An 18,271-nucleotide genomic window follows, 5' to 3' on the forward strand; every position below is an offset into this window, starting at 1 on the left:
CTCCTTATTTTTTTGGCAACGCGCGTTTCTCTTGCTACGAAAAGGGGCGGAGTCGGGGGCGGGGCAACGTAAAGATCGGATAACGGGCCGCTGAGAATCAAAGCACTGACGAGGCAGGAAGACGTGGCGAAGGGGAAGAAAGAACCCTCGACGGGTCACGTTCCTAGAAAAGTAATAAAAGGGGGAAAGGGCGGGGTTAGGGGGGGGCCGGGGGAGGAGTCTCGTGGTGATCGGGATATAGAAGCGGGGAGGGGCCATCCGTGACCTCGTCGCTCGTAGGGAGGCAACAAACTTTTTTTCGACTTTTGTGTGTCCGATCAAAATGATAAGTCTTTAAACGGTCACTTTTTACACGAGTTAACTCAAGTGGCTATCTTGAGTGGCTTGAGACGGAAACGGTGGAAAAAGGCGAAAGGTGCCTGAATTTCAGTACTCTGCAGTCGAAGGCAAATGACAAGAGCGGCGATCGATCGCAATAGCCGCTAGCCGTAGCTCGCGGTAAAACCGGGGCCAGAGAAGGAAACGGTGGAAAAGTCAAAGAGATCTGAATCTCAGGACTGTTGAAGAGAGAGTGACACTAAAGAACGATGCAGAAGCAGCCAGTCATCGCCATAGCGGCGAGCTCTAGCGTGCGGCCGAATGGCTAGCACCAGCGGCTAGAGAAGGAAACAGTGGAAAAGTCGACGATATCTGAATCGCAGGACTGGGCTGTGAAAGGACGAGGCAGGAGCGGCCCATCATAAAAAATAGTGGCTAGCAGCCAGCCATGGCCTTCAGCCAAGTTGCTAACGTGAGGATCGACGTCAGGCGGCTGGCGATGGCACCGAATTTCAAAGAAATCTCTAACTTGGGTCGTCAACTGAGCTGACCTCGTTGAATGCTGCTTTTGAGTCACTTTGAGTCCCCGTGATTTTGTATTCTTATTTGTGATACGGAGACTGTGTTTTGAACGATACAAAACGGCAACATGTAGCCGTCAAATATTACACAACGTCCCCTAAGTATTGTTCGCAGCAAAAGTATATAAGGATATAAACGGTGAATCGTTTTTCGCCGAATTCAAAATTGTCGTCGCGAGGCCCGTAGCTCCCTGTCGACCAATCGGGATGCGGCACCGTCACGGCGCTAGCTTAAACGCTAGGTCCCGCCTCCCCGTTTTCTAGGCCCCGATCACCACCGCCCTAGTCACAGGCTAGTCACCCGTTGCATCTGCCCGTCCTCTCCGTCCGAGGAGGGCCGGTAGGGGGCGTCCCCGTCGGCCGGGGGTTGATAAAAGGTCTGCAGGTGATTGGGCCGGGGGCCCGGAGGGGGGCGGGTCGCAGGGCCGGGGGGGAAGAGGTCCTCGGGGCTGCTGTCGGGGTACGAGAGCGCCGGCGGCGAGGCCCGGCCGTAAAAGCGAGGGGGCGAGCCTCCCCTGCTGTACACCTGGGGGGAGTGGCGGGGGTAAAGATTATTGGCAGGGGGGTCAAAGACATTCGTCGGGGGGGAGTTCCCGGGGAAGAGAGCTAAAGGCGAAGACAGATCCCCCGGGTAGGTGGGCGAAGGGTCCGAGTCCCGGTCGTAGACCGGGGAAGCGTCGGGGTCCAGGTCCAGGTCGGGAGTCAACGGCAGAGGGAAGGTGTCGGAATCCTCTCTCTGGGGGCGATACCGGAGCGACCCCCTATCTTGAAGCGGCCTCCTCCCGAAGAGGGGGGGCTCCTCCCGGTCCACGTCCACGCCTCCCCGCCAAACATCCAGCGCCCGGTCTTTCTGCTTGTCCTGGTCCGGCCCCGCCCTCCACCCGTCCACGCCGAAATTTTGACGCTGGGTGATGAAGGTTTCCGGGCGCCCCCCCCAGCCGTCTCTGTCCTCCCCCACCCTCTCGATGCCTCCCTTCCGCTCCCCCGCGTCTCCGTTTCTCTTCCGGGAGCCCAAAGTTCCTCGGTATCGCTCCGAGAGTTCCCTTTTCAGGAGGAAGCTTTCCTCGTCCCTGTCTTGCCCGCCTCGCCAGGGGTCCGGCTTCGTGAGTAGCGGCTCTTCCAAGGTTTTGTAAGAGGGTTGGGATTCCTGCGGAGGGGGCGGGGGAGGCGGGGGGAGGGGTCGGTCTCTGTAGCGTTCCCTGTCTTTGTCGGCGCCCCCGCCCGGCTCGGTCGCCCCCCGGTGGCGGGTCAAAGTGGCGGGCGCGCGGCTGAGGGTGGCGTAGGGCCGGGCCTGCACCTCGGGAGGCCGCCCCTGCCGGTCCTGGATCCCGCGACGACCCAAGGTGCCCTGCGGCGGGGGGTGGCCGCGATCCCGCTCCTCACCCCCTCGCCTCAAATGCGGCCACGCCTCCGGCACGTCGTTGCGGGTCAGCGTGGCCCCCGGTTGCTGGGGCCGGGCCAGACTCCCGTAGCGCTCGGGGGGGACGGGCATGTCCCCCGGGGGGCGCAGGTTGCTCTGCACCAGCTCCGAGATGATCATCTTCTCCAAGGCCGCGGCGTCCGACAGGTTGCCGGGAATCCCGTCGGCGGCGCCGTGCGGGGTCAGCAGAGAGGGGGAGAGGTCCTCGCCGGAAGCGCTCCCTTCTTTGAGCAGGTCGGCGGCGCCCACGACGCCGGATCGCGATCCGGGCACGGCGCCCAGGCCGTGGAGGGTGAAGGAGTTGGGGGTGTAGCCCCCGTTCAGGCAGACGCTGTCCAATCCGCAGGACTCTTGGCTCTGCGATCCGCCCGCTCCTAGGGACCAATGACAACAGGGTTTAGCAAAGGGGGCGGGGACGGCGAAACGGTGATCTGACTTGCATGACGCTACGCATGAGCGGATGAGTCGAGTTTTTTTTTGCCAGTTTTGCTGTCTGACTTTTCAATGGATTCGATTGGATAAAATGTTTATGAAAGGCGATCACAAAAAAAAAGAAGAGCTCATACTCTTGCTTCGAAAGGTTCCGACTGGTCCGAGGGAGACAAAGACAGAGAGGACAAAAGTCAAAAACAAAACCACAGCAGACAAAATATTCCTACTATTTTTGGGCTTTACCTGCACTGGATTTTTCTTTTTAATCAAATAGATATAAATAATATTATATTTCTTATTTCACTACATTTTGTATTCTTTTTCTGATACAATATTTTTAAAAAATCACTTCATCTCCACCCCTCTGCAGGCCATTTTTACCGGTACTATATTTTTTATGTCATTTCTTAAATAAAATACACATTTATACACCTAAAATACCTATATATAAAATACATATATAAAATGCAAATGTTTTTTATTGAATATATTCATTAAGATTTTAGTGTGTTACTGTGTTTATGTACAATATAAATTTGAAATATTTATTGTCTTATTTTATCTTATAATTATGATACTTATTTTTTTGACAAAATTGTATTTTTCTCCTAAAACAATATTTTCAAAACAATTGTTTTCCTAAATATTTACATTTTTTCTAATAAAATATGTTTTTAATATTATAATAATATTTTTTAATACAATATTTAATAATAATATCTACAAATAAATAATACAAGATTTCAAATTATTTTCTAGAGAAATGAATATTTTAAAAATATTTTGTTTTCATTCAACAACGTTTTTACATTCTTTCTAAAATAAAATATGTTTATTTTCATTTGTTCATTTGTTTTATTAAAATGAAAACAACATCACAGCAGTCCAATCTTTAACGTAAATAATCCACAATTGCACTCACTGAGTCATGATTTCTTTTCATCCATCTATTATTGACTGAGAGAAATCTCCTTAATGTTCAGAAAATAAAGCACTTTGTACGGCATATTACTGTGTTTAATTGCATTTTTTTAATTGGTGAGCTCAGTCACATGATACGGCTAACCAGGAAGTGCTAGCTCGCCACCAAGCTAGCAACTACTACTGCTGTTGACTTCTTTTTCTTTCTTCTTCAACGCCTGGAAACTGCTTTACGCGTAAGTTGACACTCTTGTTTGTATTTTATGAGCTGTAAAATATCAAGGGCTTTACAAATACTCGACTTGAGTAATAATAAAAGTTTAAGAAATCCAAATAAATATACCAAGGCTGATGGATTAAAGGGGAAACTACATTGGGCAGCTGTTCATCTTAATCAAGGAGCGTTCCATCTTCATGAAATTGGCTTTAAAATAGAGTATAAATACACGCAGGACCAAAAAAGGAAAAGATAATAAACATTCTTCAACAAAACAGAACTGAATATGTCGGCTACCTTTCAGAAGCCCGACCAATTTTGTCCAAAATTCTGAAGAGGTAAAGGGGTGACACGACCAAGTTGTGCTACTACTTTAACAGAAATAGAATTATATCATGAACAACAAAAATGCTTAGCATCTTTTTAACAATCTGAGCTCTCCGGCGCCTCGTGCACATTACGAAAAAATAGAAAGGAGACACCTTTAAGTTGTGCTACTACTTCTCTGTGAAATCAAAATGTATTTTAGTGAAGAACAAATATACTTGGAATCTTTCAAACAAGTCGTCTCAGCTGATTAAATAGTATAGCATGGCTTACTGAAATGACTCGAGTGCCTCACGCACATTACAGTGAGGTAGCGAAGGTGACAAGACCAAATTGTGCTACTTCTTCCATAGAAAATCCAAATACATTCGCGTGAGGAACATGAATGCTTAGAGTTTCCAGTCTCCAGTGCCCTGTGCATATTATAAAGCGGTAGAGAGAAGACAAGAAAAAGTTATGCTACTAGTTCAAACTAAATATATGATGTGAAACCTAAATGCTTAGAATCATCAACATATTACAAAGAGTTGTAGAGGAAACAAAACCAAGTTGTGCTACTACTTGTATAGAAAATCTAGATATATTTGAATGATAACATAAAAACTAACAAGTAGTGTTGGCCTATTGAATATTATAGCATGGCTATAAGTGACAGGGAGGTTGAGAAGAGACACAACCAACCTGTGCAACCCCTTCTATGAAAAAAATCAAAATAAATTTTCATGAGAAACATACAGTAAATGCTTCGAATTTCATCCCCACTGAGTTCTCCAGTGCCTCTCATACATTATGAAGAGGTAGAGAGGAGACACGTCGGCCTTGTCTTATGACTTCTATGGAGATCGATATTAATTCTCATGAAAAACATAAATGCTTCCAATCTTATCTTGGCTGAGCTCTCCGGCACCTTGCATAGCTCACAAAGAGGTAGCGAGAAGACACGACTGAGTCATGCTATTTGTTTTAAAGAAAATCAAAATCAATTCTCATGAAGAACATAAATGCTTCCAATCTTATCTTGGCCCAACTCCCTGGGCTCTCTACTTTCCAAGAAGTAGGGAGGAGAAACGACCAAGTTTTTCTTCTACTTCTGTAGAAACTCTAAATATATATTCTAATTTAAGGAACGGTAAATCCTTTGAATCCTTCTAGCAAGTTGTGTCAGCTAATTGAATTTTTTAAGGCATGCTACCCGGAGATAACGGTGACGCCGTGTTTGGCCATTATCCCTTCACTAATGACCAAAATATAAGAATATCTACCTGTAGATGTGAAGGGTTGGTTGTACCCCTGCGCCAACATGGTGTCGTAAGGAGAAGCCGCCGTGTGCGTCTGCAGGAAATGATTTCCTAGCGCGGCTACGTGCACAAAAAGACGTAAATAGACGGCATTTTGCTAGCGCGGCGGCTAAAAAAATCCACGCTAACCTCTGTTCATGGTCGGGGTGCCGTTGACGTCGGCGGCGATGAAGGAGGACTCGGTTTGCCTCCGCACCGTATCGTTCCACATCCTCCGGATTCGACTCTGCGGGGAGGCGGAGCTAATCAGAAAGGCGTGGCCTATAAGGAGCGCCAAAAGGGGGCGCTAACCTGTCTGTTAGCCGCGGCTCGTCGCCCTTGGCCGCCACCGTAGCGGTTGTTGGAACGTAGAGCGCCCCCTTTAGTCGAGTCCGGGGATCCGGCCGAGGAGGCGGAGCAACACCGGGAGAGGCGGAGACATCGTCCGTAGTCTTTCTGACCCTGAAGGCGGAGCTAGCGTTAGTGAGATAGGGCTAACTAGCGAGGGGCGGGCTAAGAAAGAGAGGAGGCGGACCTTCCTGGTGAGCGTGCAGTGCAGAATGGCGATAAGGAAGCCCTGCGCCGTGTTGAGGGAAGCGAAGAGATAGGCCAATAGGAGAGTGGGCGTGGCCAGAAACATCAGTCCCGACGACCAATTAACACACTGCAGGAAGAGCAGCGTCAAGGAGCCCACCGCCCAAGCCCTAGAAAAAACCTTGTATTAAGAAAAGAAAATACTACATTTTTTACGTGCCCAAACGTGAAGTCGGTCTCTCTTCACCTTGTTGTACTTTGCCCCCCTGGCTTGTATTCTTTCATATATTCTTACCTGATTTTACCATGTTTCTAGATTTTGATGTACTGTTTTTAGGATATATTTTTATAAAATAAGACAAATACTTCTTTGTATATTACAGTTCTGTGCTAAAACTTGCGTATGTACAAGTATTTATTTTTCAACTTTGTTTTTATTCATTCATTTTTCTAATATTAGAACTATATTTTTTATCGAACTAGCTTTTTACATTTGTATGTAAAATTATAAGTACAAATATTGATTTTTGATTTTGATACGTTTTTTTCTCATCTCATCTGTATTATCATCTCAATATATATATATATATATATATATATATATATATATATATTTTTTTTTTATGGGCAGTGGTTAGCGCGTGTGCAGCACAGTTCTAAGGTCTTGGGAACCTCCTGTGTGGGTTCAAATCCAGCTACGGGACTTCCTGTGCGGAGTTTGTATGTTCTCCCCGTGCTGGCGTGGGTTTCCTCCGGGCACTCCGGTTTCCTCCCACATTCCAAAGACATGCATTTCAGGTGAATTGGCCGGTCCAAATTGTCCCTAGGTGTGAATGAGCAAGCGAGTCGTCTGTCCCTGCGTGCCCTGCGATTGGCTGGCAAGCAGTTCAGGGTGTCCCCTGCCCACTGCCCGATGATTGCTGGGATGGGCTCTAGCACCCCCGCGACCCTACTGAGGATAAGCGGTGCAGCTAATGAAATGGGAGATGAGACGTTTTTTATATTATTTTTGAATAAAATATGTTTTCCATTAGCTATGTATTTTAATAATATTAATAAGAAAAATCGTTTTGAATAACATTTTCCTTATTTTACTGTATTTCTATATGAATTCATTCATGTACTGTATATTTTTCTGATTGATTGACATTATTGACTTATAAATGGTCATATTTATTTTTTGTGATACGAGACATGTTTAATCGGCAAAAGTATTTCATTTTTAGTATTAAACAAATACAACGTAAAAATGATTTCCAGGACTTTTCTTCACAGTAAAATAAGAAATATTTTTTGATCTTTACACCTACTAGTATTTCATTTGGTTTGCTTTGCTTTTATATTATATTATTCATTAAAATGTGAAGGAAATATGAATTTCAACCAAAAACAAAACATTGTGTTGATTTTCTTTTCCACCAAACTAAGATAAATAATCCAAAATTCCTTCCTATTTTTCCGATTGTTCTACCCAATTATTTGAAGGAATTATTTGTCATACCGGATCATTTTAAACCATGTTTTTCTGATTTCAAAAGTCGAAAGCGAAAAAAAAGCAGATTTTATTTGAGTATATACCTGAGGTTGTCGTGGCGACTGGAGTCGGGTTTGAGGGCGGCGGTGCTGTGCATCTTGTGCAAGGTCATCACCAGGATGAGCAGGTTAAGCTGCCGCAAATGAACGAACGAAGCCTCGTTACCGGGCTTTTATTTTGGCGGGCCCTGAAAACAACTCACCGTGATGACGACGCCGGCCGGTCCCAGAAAACTCCAAATGAAGTAATTGTCGCTCCGAAGCCAGCAGCTAAAAATCAAATCCTCAAATTTGGCATGGTTTATATTGCAAATTTTCCCCTTTTCTTCGATTTTTAAAATGGACTGTAATTATTTGTTTTGTCAAATAATTTAGGAAATGTTATTTTATTCTATTTTTAGCATGCTTACCCCATGTATTAGTCTGGAAAAAAAAATAAAATAAATATATATATATATATATATATATATATATATATATTTATATATATATTTTTTTTTTCATATCATTTTTTTCTAATAAAGTATTGTTTTATTTAAAGTGTTTTCATGTATTATCAATTTTTTTTATTTTTATTTAGTATTTCACGATATTTGTTATATTATTTATTTAGTAAAATCATTATTTAATTAATATTTCATGTTATTTAATGGTAAAATATGAATACAATATTATTTTACAATATTTTTTCAATTATTTATTAATTTTATTTCCATAGTAAAACATTGATTTATTAAATGTTATTATTTGGGACAGCAACTCAGCCCTTGTTGCGCTGTGGGCATATTGTTCAGTGTCAGGTTGGGAAGAGCGAAGTGGAGTGGATGCTTAGTGAATCTGAGTGTGTTCTTGACCCACGAGGTTTTGGTAAATAGATGGACAGAATTTACTCTCTATTTTTGGATGATTTACTCACTATGTTCATTTTTCTTGTAAAAATACATATTTTACCATATTTGGTTTATTGACTATAATTGTCCCGTAAAACAAATATGAAATGTTATGTTTCTGTTTTAATTGTATTTATTGTATTTGAAGATGTATATACATAATAATAATAATAATAATAATTTCCTTTGTATTGTCATTCTTTGTAACAATGTACACAGAACGAAATGTCGATACACCTGACCCGTTGTAGCGAGTCGATGCAGCCGCAGCCAACAGAGGGCGCCGCCATTATACCAATTAGGTATGTCTCGGTCGAGGCGCGAACCAGCGACCTCCCAGTCTCAAAGCGGGCACACTACCATCTAGGCTACTGTCGTAGTGTTACAATGTTTATATTTATACTTTGGTTTAAGTAAAATAATGATTATTAAATGAAATTTTACCTTATTTTTATACAATTTACTATATTTGTGTCATAAAAAAGACTGTTAAAAATGATTTTTTTTTAACAATATCTACTCTATTTTTATATGATTCACTCTATATTTTGCCAATTTATATTTGTATATTATTTATTAGATTTTTTTATGGTAAAAATAATTTTAAAATTAATTTGACTCATTCTGATATAGTTTTGACTATAATGACATAGATCACAAACATAGATGTATCTCTATTTTTGCAATTCTGATGTTTATCTTTCTAATAAAAAAAGGCTATTGAAAATCTTTTACTCTATTTTTATTTGATTTACTATATATTTATACATTTATTGAGTACAATCGGTGTGTGATTGTGTGTATAGGTAAGTGTGAAGCAGGTTGTCAAGTGATTCGGGGGGTCTTCAGTGACTTGACAAGAACTAAATAAATGCAGTCCATTTACCATTTAAATATCCTTTCACTTTATTTGTTAAACTATGTAACGTATCTTTCTAATTCTATCATGACTGATTCAATGTTTTCTAGTAAAATAAAAAAAAAAAAAAAAAAAGATCCAATAATATAAAACGTCAAGAAGAGAGAAAAGTATTTTTTCCCAGACGCCGGTGGGCGAATAAAAAGCGACTTACGAGGTTCGGGATCCGTAGCCCCTGAAGTCGACGGCGGCGGAGACGGCCACGACCAGGCCGGGCACGGAATAGCCGCTCAGGTAGAAATATTTCCGACGGGAATTTCGGGCCTCGAACACCTCGCGTTGCAGGACGTAGAGCTCCACGGCTTCCAGGCATAACCAACAGAAGACCGAGAGCAGAGAGAAGTGGAGCAGGCCCGCCACCAGCGAGCACAACACCTAGCCAAAGACGGAGCGCCGGACGCGTCAACGGGGGAAAAAGGCTAACGCTAACGTATTCCACAGTGTGTTTGTCCGGATCCCTCTTTTTCTTTCTTTTTCTCGCTCTCTCTTGACGTGTGTTTCCTTCTCTTTTTCTGTCTCTCTCCCTCCGTCTAACATTTTTTCATCTCTCTCTTTTATATTTCTCTTTGTTTCTCTGTCTCTCTCACGCTGTCTTTCTTGGGTAGTAATAATAATAATACGAATAATCTGTATCTCCTTGTCCACTATCTGTCTCAGTCTTTGTCTTTCTCTTCTCCCTCTCTCCCTCGAACTCTCACACTCTCTCACTTTCTGTCTCTAAGTTTGTCTTTTTTTGCTCTATTTTCCTTCTTCCTCTTTTTCTATGTCTTGCTCTATCTTCCTCTTTCTCTGTATTTCTTTCTCTTCCCTCATTCTCCCCCTCACTATGTCTCACTTTGCCTCCTCACTGTCTGTGTATACGACTCTCGCTTTCTTACTTTGTCTCCTTTAAACTTTGTTTCTATCTCTGTCTCTATCTTCTCGCTTTGCCTCCCCGCGCCTTTCTCCCTGTCTCTGTCTTTTTTATGTCTTACTACTCCTCTTCACCTGTCTCTCTCACTCTCTTGCCCTTTCTTTTTTACTTGACTTCCTTCTCTTGTTCTCTGTCTCTACCTGTTTCTTTATGTATCTCTTCATGTCTTACTCTATCTCTCTCCCTAACTCTCTGTGTCTCTCTCTCACTATTTCACTCTGCTGTCTCTCCTGGTCTCTCTCTCTCTCCCCAACTCCACCTGGGTCCCCTTCATCGTTTTGCCAACTGCTTTACTTTGTCTCTTTCCTCTCTCCTCATACCCTTTCTGCGTTTTATGTTGTTTCTTTCCCCGTCCCTCTCTCCGGCGGCAGCCACGTAGCACATCGGAGGCCCCAGCGCGTTGTCATTCCGTCCGCGGATCCCGAATACTCACGGCGTATCGCGTCTTGTGGGCCGGTACGAGGAAAAGCAGTTGGCTGAGGAGGATGTTGGCCCACAAATTGCAATGGACGGTGGCGTGGTCGCTGCGCCATGGCGCCGCCTGGCAGCAGAGGGCCGTCAGGCAGGCGGCCAAGCAGGCCGATGCCACCGAGATGCCCACCCAGGACACCGCCTGCGCCAGGAGCTCCTCCGCGCCGGCCCCCGACTGCACCCACAAAAATCCAGCGCGTGAAAAAGAACAAGACAATGGACGCTTATCTCGGACGTTGAGAACCTTGTCATAATTGGAAGGATTATAAGAATGATATTGGAATTTTTCTTTTATTGTTGGTACAAAAAACATGGCAGCGTGATCACCTGGAGCAAAAGGAAGCTATTATGGCATCCATTTATTTCATGACTCACTCTCTCCCTGCCTGTCTATCTCACACTGTCTCTCTTAATCTGTCTGACTTTGTCAGTGTTCCTCCCTGTTTCTCTTATTATCTATCTTTCCTTTCTTTCTATTTCTGTCTCCCTTTCTCTCACTCTCTTATGCTGTCTCTGTCCCTGTTTCTCTCTCCCTTTGTCTCACTCCATCACCATCTCACTGTCTCTCACCATGATACTCTGACTCTCTCCGTCTCTATTTCTTTCTCTCCTTTGTTGTCTTTCGCTCTCCCTGTCTCTGTTCTACAATGTCTCGGCCCCTGTCTCTCTTTTTCACTACCTCCCTCCCCCTCTGTCTGTGTCTCTGTATTTCTCCGTTGTTGTCCATTTTGTCTCTTCTCTTGCTTCCTCGCTCTTTCACCTTATCTCTTTCTCATCCTAAATTTATCTTGCTCTGTCTCTCACTCTTTACCTTTGTTTTCCTGTCTGCTTCTATCCCTCTCTCCCTTCCTGTCACTCCCCATCTGTCTCTTTCTCATTTTATTTCTCTTTTCTTTATCCCTCTCTCTCTCTCTCTCTCTCTCTCTCTCTCTCTCTCTCTCTCTCTCTCTCTCTCTCTCTCTCTCTCTCTCTCTCTCTCTCTCTCTCTCTCTCTCTCTCTCTCTCTCTCTCTCTCTCTCTCTGTCTCTGTCTCTGTCTCTGTCTCTGTCTCTGTCTCTCTCTCTCTCTCTCTCTCTCTCTCTCTCTCTCTCTCTCTCTCTCTCTCTCTCTCTCTCCATATATTTGTCTCTTTCCTAGTTCCCATCGTCTTTCTGTCTCTTACTTTCTCACTCTGAATATTTCTTTCTCTCTCTCCCTGTTCTTTCTGTCATTCATTTTCTGTGTCCCTCTCTCGCCCTCATACCACAGTAAACAAGATCTTTCAATGACCCGATTCCCATTTCAAGTGTTTTTCCTCATCGGACTCTATTTTTTTGTTTTTGTTTTGACTCACGTCAGGTCGCTGGTAGGTCATGAGGACGGCGTAACTGGACAGGTGGTTGCACGCGCAGGTGGTATGCGTGTTGTTGGAGTGCAACAGGCGGCATCCCTGCGTGGACCAGCGCCCGAGGCCTCCCGGAGTCCCCGAGGCGTTCCAGAAGGAGCAGTTTGGTCCAAAGTGGTGGTCCAGCTTTAGGTGGCGCAGGGTGAAGACCACCGGCTCGGCCAGGAAGACCCGGTTGGCGCCCCGGTGCACGGACGCCGAGATCACGTGCGAGTTGACGGCCAGGCTCCCGCGCCCGACCTCGGAGCCCTGACCCGGGCCGAGACGCCGGCTGGAGTTCCGGGTGCTCAGGAAGGTGCCCAGGTTCTTGTACAGGGAGAGGACCAACTTCACTTGGCCTAGAAGGAGGTCAGCTGTAAGTCAACCTTTTTAACGGCCTTAAGCCAGAGGTGGATAGTTTGAGGCCGTACCCGAATCAAAAGTTGAACGCTATTGTGGCCCGGAAAAGTTTGAAAGGGATGCTACCTTGGTGCTTATTGAAATTAGGAACGATTCGCTCGCAAATGCTGCAACGATTACAGCGAGTTCCGAGCGCGGCGTGCTTCAAAGGCAATATTTCAAAGTCTGTGTACTTGGATGGCTGCTACTATATTGACAGTATGAGATGGAGCCAACAGGGAGAGCGAGGAAGAGAGATATGAGAAGAGAGGGAGAGAGACAGAGAGGAAGATACATAAGCAAGGAGAGATAGAGAGACAAAGAGACAGAAAATGTCAAGACAAAGTTGGAGACAAAGACAGAGACGACGGAAGTCTGAGAAAGAGAGACGAGAAGAAACAATGAGAGACAGAGGAGAGACCAAGAGAGAAAACGTCTCAGAGACAGAGAACGAGAAATTGTCACAGAGAGACAGAAGAAGAGCGAGACAGAAATTGAAATAGACAGAGAAAGACAGAGAGGCAAGGGGGAACAGGAAGAGAGACATGGAGACTAAAAGATAGATGGAAAATGAAAGAGTGTCATTGAGAGATGGAAAGAGACGGAGAAAGACAACTATAATAATAAACATAGATGGAGAAAGAGCGAAACACAAAAATAGACAGAGACAGAAAGAGAGAAACAACGAGAGACTGAAAGATAAAGAAAGACAAAGAGAGAGAGAGTTGTGAAACAGAGACAAAGAGACAGAGAGAAAGGAAGAGATACATGTAGGAACAGCAAGAAACAGAATATTTTACCGTTGTTGCTGTACTGCTGCAGAGCCACGGCCGAGATCTTAAGGACGCTGTCGCTGTCGTAGGAATGCGGGAAGGTCAAGTCCTGAATGTCCGCCTCCGTATTGAGCACGTACACCTCCAGATCTAACAAAACCCGGTCAGAAAATCGAGTTCTTTTCAAAATGGAGGAAAAAGCGGGCTACCTACCGACGTTGGGGGCTCTGTCGCTGAAACGGCCTTCGTAGAGGTTGTTGGCCAATAGGAAGGCTCCTTTCTCCACCGCGTCCAATAGGAGCGACGCCGAGCGAGATTGCTCCGGTCCGCTCATGTCGGCCCAGGATACCAGCGCCCCGGGGCCCAGCAGGTTGTCCACCGTTTGGACCACAGCCTGATGGGTAAACGGATAGGCACGGTTGGAGCCATGGCCGGACGCTTCCGCCTTCCGTCCGTCTACCGGTCATCCGATCCTATGTCTGTCTAGCGTTTCTTCATCGAGTCACGTGCGATCTATCCGTCCGTCCGTCGATCCATCCATCTAGGATTGCATATATCCTCCCTCCGCCTATCCATCCATGCGTCTGTGTATCTCGCTCGCTATGAATACAAACTTAGCCATCTTAATTTAGCTCCATTTCGTTCTTTTTTGAAACTCAATTCAACTCTACATCTACATCCATCTAACCATGGATTAGGTGGTTAACTCACTATGGTTAGCAATTTAGCTTCCTCAAATAGGCTAGGTTTCAAGCTAGCTCAATCTCCAGCCGACCATCCATTCACAGGGGTTTGGGGTTTTTAAGGGTTATTTATCTATCTTCGTTATTCATTATTCATTATCCGTTATCGGTCAGTTCATAATACGCTACAAAGCCTAGGAGCCCGGACACTTACTCTCAGCCAAAAGGCCAAGCTAAGGTCCTAGCCCTAAAGCCTTGTTGCGATCATTGCGAATGCACCGTTCCCGGAGGTACTGCAATACCGGGCCGATGCGTGGAGTGGACAGAGCAAGCTCTTATTCCATCTCCGGAATGCAAAAATCAAAGCCTAGGAGTCGGGACTCTTACTCTCTTGAAAAGGTCCTTCCGATTTATTCGAAATGAAGAGAAACAAGACCATTCACAGATCTATTTAGGTACCTTGCTACTTATATATATATGTATATATATATATATATATATATATATATATATATACTGGGGCCATATCCCCCTAGTGGAAGGTGGCTAGAGTAAGGAACACGTTCCTATTTCTGACTCTTTCTGGGAGATTGATACAGAGGAGGGGATTCCCAGCCCCCTTGTTTAACCTAACTGAAGTGTTGGGAATCATTAGGTGAGCAAACCCCCCAATTCCAACCCATAATGCTGAGCGCCAAGCAGGGAGGGAATGAGTTCCAATGTTGTAAGTCTTAGGTACGACTCGGCCGAGGCTTGAACCGGCAACCTCCCAGTCTTGGGGCGGGCGACCTACCCCCAAGGCCACCGAGCCGGCTATTTACTTTTAGTAAATAGGCGACCTCGATTTTGCTCGGTTTCTAGTTTTGGTCGTTCCATTCGTCCCTCCGTTGATCAATGATTGCTTATTTCCTTCCCTTCTTCCTTCTTTCCTTCCATCAGTTATTCCATCTGGCCCTCATCCATCAAGCTATCCGTTTTCTTATCCATCCATCGTTCATCCAACGAATGCGTGACCTACCTGCACGTAGGCCCGGCAGGTGCGCTCCCTTTTCTGCAGCTACAAAACACAAAAGACACAAGATGGCGGTCACAAACACGAGCGCCGACATTTTCTTCCTCTCGTCCGGGAAAAGGTCGAGCGGGCGCGGGCCAGAATCAAAGCGGCCGTCGATTGACCTTGTTGTAATTGCGTGCCGCCGATTCCTTATTGGCCGGCCTCAGAGCCTGAAGCTGCGAGTCCAAAATGTCCAGCAGTTGCTCCATCAGTTTGACGGACATGCTGACGTCTCCGGCGTAAATCCGGCCCCGCGTCAGGTTGACCAGCTCGCCGGCGATGTTGGCGGCGTTCTCGCCGCTCTTAATCTGAAGGGGAACATTCGTCACGGCCGTCCCACGTCTCCAATAAGACTTTCCTTTTGAACGGGACGGACCTTTTGCGCGATCTGGCTGACCCAAGGCGAGGTGCAGTTGGAGAGGTCCGGACCTCGGGAGCTCCAGTTCACCGGCGACGCCGTGCACTCGTAGGATGCGATACCTGCGCGACCGCACCAAAAGACACTGTGCTTTCTTTGTGAAATACAAAAGAGACATCGAGACTTTTTGATCCATCTCTAGGTGCGGCCATTTTGCTACCGTATATGCTACGGACTGTAAGTTTGAGGCTTCAGACTTCATTTTAATGTTAAAACTTAAAGCGGAACCTTCAAGTTTGATAAAGATGCTACCACATGCTAAAGAGTTGCAAGTTAGCAAAATTAACAATAATTCACTTGAAAATGTCATGATTGCTGATTCGGGGCACCTGCGACTGCCCCGTTGGCGCCAACAGCCACGGGATCCGATTGGCTATTGAACTCTTTTTAAACCCCCGTCTTCCAAGAGGGAGCCGTCAGACCGTCTGCGAACCTATGCTCTCAGCTAGGCGAGCTTTGTACTCTCTGACATTATCCTGCCCTGTTTTTTCCTGCCTGATACCCGTTGCCGACCTCTTTTCTGGACTCGTTACTGTTTTACTCCCCCGTCCTGTCCATCGACCTGTTTTCCCGCCGTCGACGACGACCCTCGCTCGACACGGAAGTGTCGCTTCCGCGTTCCTGCCATCGGCTACAAGTGACCGACGATCATCGGATCGTGGATGCAAGCGTTGCTCTCGTTCTCAATAAAAACTGAGTCAAACGAACGCTATTGGGTCCTGTCTTCTGACAGGAAATCCAGACAGAATTATAGCGCATGCATAATTTAAAAAAAACATTAGCTCATAAAATTCTACTGGAAAAAAAAAACATTAGAAAATGATGGAATGTTATATCTTTTCGAAAACCCTATGCGGCTCCGAATACATTATCTTTGAGACTCCTGATCTATGCTATATCCCTCGATGATCCATTTGGGACTGGTGTTGCCCGAGTTAACATTCTTTTCAAATCTAGAGTTTTGAAAACCGCTCTATTCTCTTTTCCCCAGGGACAAAGCGACACGGAGCGCGACGGCTTCACGCCGAGAAGAAATGATGTCGGACCGCGACTGTCGATAGTTGAAATCGTGTTACTCTCCTGGCATGGAACCAGAAGTTGAAAGGGAGGCCATTGAACCACATTGCAAAGGTAACTGGATACCGGGGGACCGGGACACGGGGTCAGGATACACAAACACACAAACGCATACAAACACGTTCGATCGCTTTTGTTTATCGATCCTAGTTGAGACATTCCATTAACTTAAGAATCAAAAGCGATTGCTGACCATAAGCCCAACAGAATCCAACTCTCGAAAAGCAACTGAAAATGAAATCCAGAAAGGACTAGGAAGACCCAAATATTTGAAAAGGGAGCTCATAAGGTCTGACGGGCGCGACTCACCCAGCGATCCTTTGGGGCAAGGCCTCTCCACCGTCTCCCCTTTAAGAGTGGGGGGCCACTGCACGCCTCTGGCGACTCTCCCTTGGCATCCACTCACTTGACCGGGGCCCCCGGGCGCCAGCGGGACCCTCAAAGGCGGCCGCGGCGTCAGGGGCAGCGCGGCCGTGACGGGCCGTTGCTCGAAAGGTCCCCGGTTGATGACGCCCACCGGGCGGGATGCCGAGGGACGGACTGGGGTCAGGGCTACCGTCGCCGTGTAGGACCGGACCGTGGTCATCAGTGAGGAAAGAGGCCCTGGCGGGTAGGGGGGCAAATGGGGTACACCCGACAAAGCGAACGGCCGTCGGCGGACGTACCTTTCGTGGGCGGCGGCGGCGTAAACTGGAGCGGGTATCGCAGTACGTAGTAGTTATTCCACACGTAGAGCTGATTGTCCCTGGGGTTGTAGTCGATGGAGGAGATGTACTGGTAGGGGTTGGGGAAGGGGATCCGGACTGGGAGTTCTCGCCCCCCGCCGGTGTCGTAGGCGTACACCACCGCGTCGTTGCCGGCGCGTGCGTCCGCCTGACCCTCGTCGTCCTGGAAAACCGAGCGCACGGCGTAGAGGACGCCGCAAGCCATGAAGGCGTTGCTGGCCCCCCGCTTGTCGAAAGCCGTGGTCCACGTGCCCTCGAAGCGCAGGGTGTACGGGTTGACCTGGGGGACGCCGGCTCAGGTGAATGTCCCGGACCCCCGGCTGGCGAGCCTTACCTGGCTAACCACGATGCGCCCGTTGTTGGCCTCGGTGGAGTAGATGACCCAGAGGCCGTTCTCGTCCACCGCCAGGTCGATGTCGGACTTTCCGCCCCAGCGGTAGGGGGAGGTGTCGTGGTAGTTGGCGTTGAGCACCACCGCCTCGCCGCTTTTGATGCGGGTGCGAAGGTCGTACTTGACCAGGTTGCGAGTGCGTTCCTTGTTGTAGAAGACGGCCCCGTCGTAGACCACGAAACCCGTCCCGTCCACGCGACTGGGCAGTCTGAGAGGAACGGACCCAAAAAAGTTGTTTTCAAAACCATGGTGAATTGAATCGATCTCCTTCTCTCTCTTTATTCATCTTCCTCCGTCTCTCTCTTTAATTCTCGCTCTTCCCGTCACTTTCTCTGTCCATCTCTTTCTCTCCCTTTGTCTTTCTCTGTTTCTTTGCTTCTCTTTATCTGTTTCTCTTTCATTCTCTCTGTCTCTTTCTTTCTCTCCCTTTTCATTTCTCTCTGTATCCGTCTTTCTCCGATGTGCCCTGTCCCTGTCTCTTTCTCTCTCCCTCTGAGTGTCTCTGTGTTAGTCTTTCATTCTGTCTGTCTCTTATGCTTTCTTTCTCTCATTCTGTCGCTCTCTTATGCTCTCTCTCTCTCTCTCTCTCTCTCTCTCTCTCTCTCTCTCTCTCTCTCTCTCTCCCCTTGCCTTTT

At 46.4% G+C, this 18,271-nt stretch overlaps 1 protein-coding gene, 1 long non-coding RNA gene and 1 pseudogene across 7 annotated transcripts in view; 1 reads left to right on the forward strand and 2 right to left on the reverse strand.

The window, feature by feature from the left end:
- Positions 1–721: 721 nt before the first annotated feature.
- The window catches only part of LOC148360372 (adhesion G protein-coupled receptor L1-like), a 35,226-nt gene continuing 17,676 nt past the window's right edge, over positions 722–18,271 (reverse strand). For 2 of the 5 annotated variants that reach the window (XM_088341186.1, XM_088341184.1), the window contains 19 exons: positions 17,580–17,844; positions 17,186–17,525; positions 16,830–17,123; positions 15,402–15,505; positions 15,148–15,333; positions 14,990–15,028; positions 13,502–13,682; positions 13,316–13,438; positions 12,087–12,475; positions 10,716–10,928; positions 9,524–9,744; positions 7,764–7,830; positions 7,606–7,694; positions 6,029–6,197; positions 5,806–5,955; positions 5,644–5,740; positions 5,479–5,574; positions 2,886–2,906; positions 722–2,693 (listed from right to left, as the gene is read on the reverse strand). In XM_088341186.1, the coding sequence (XP_088197312.1) occupies positions 1,186–2,693; positions 2,886–2,906; positions 5,479–5,574; positions 5,644–5,740; positions 5,806–5,955; positions 6,029–6,197; positions 7,606–7,694; positions 7,764–7,830; positions 9,524–9,744; positions 10,716–10,928; positions 12,087–12,475; positions 13,316–13,438; positions 13,502–13,682; positions 14,990–15,028; positions 15,148–15,333; positions 15,402–15,505; positions 16,830–17,123; positions 17,186–17,525; positions 17,580–17,844 (4,552 nt within the window). In that variant the 3' untranslated portion in view covers positions 722–1,185. The remainder of the gene's footprint in view (positions 2,694–2,885; positions 2,907–5,478; positions 5,575–5,643; positions 5,741–5,805; positions 5,956–6,028; positions 6,198–7,605; positions 7,695–7,763; positions 7,831–9,523; positions 9,745–10,715; positions 10,929–12,086; positions 12,476–13,315; positions 13,439–13,501; positions 13,683–14,989; positions 15,029–15,147; positions 15,334–15,401; positions 15,506–16,829; positions 17,124–17,185; positions 17,526–17,579; positions 17,845–18,271) is intronic. The other 3 variants (XM_088341185.1, XM_088341188.1, XM_088341187.1) reach the window with 3 other exon arrangements.
- LOC148360373 (uncharacterized) overlaps positions 3,810–18,271 on the forward strand; it is a 60,124-nt gene continuing 45,662 nt past the window's right edge. For both annotated transcript variants that reach the window (XR_015851057.1, XR_015851058.1), the window contains exons 1-3: positions 3,810–3,908; positions 12,092–12,492; positions 16,435–16,574. This is a non-coding gene — a long non-coding RNA (uncharacterized LOC148360373). The remainder of the gene's footprint in view (positions 3,909–12,091; positions 12,493–16,434; positions 16,575–18,271) is intronic.
- LOC148360374 (U2 spliceosomal RNA) lies at positions 14,240–14,405 on the reverse strand (annotated as a pseudogene).

This window comes from Urocampus carinirostris, chromosome 8, assembly GCF_059441175.1.
Source record: "Urocampus carinirostris isolate Australia breed hairy pipefish chromosome 8, RoL_Ucar_1.0, whole genome shotgun sequence".
In the NCBI taxonomy this organism is placed as follows: Eukaryota; Metazoa; Chordata; class Actinopteri; order Syngnathiformes; family Syngnathidae; genus Urocampus; species Urocampus carinirostris.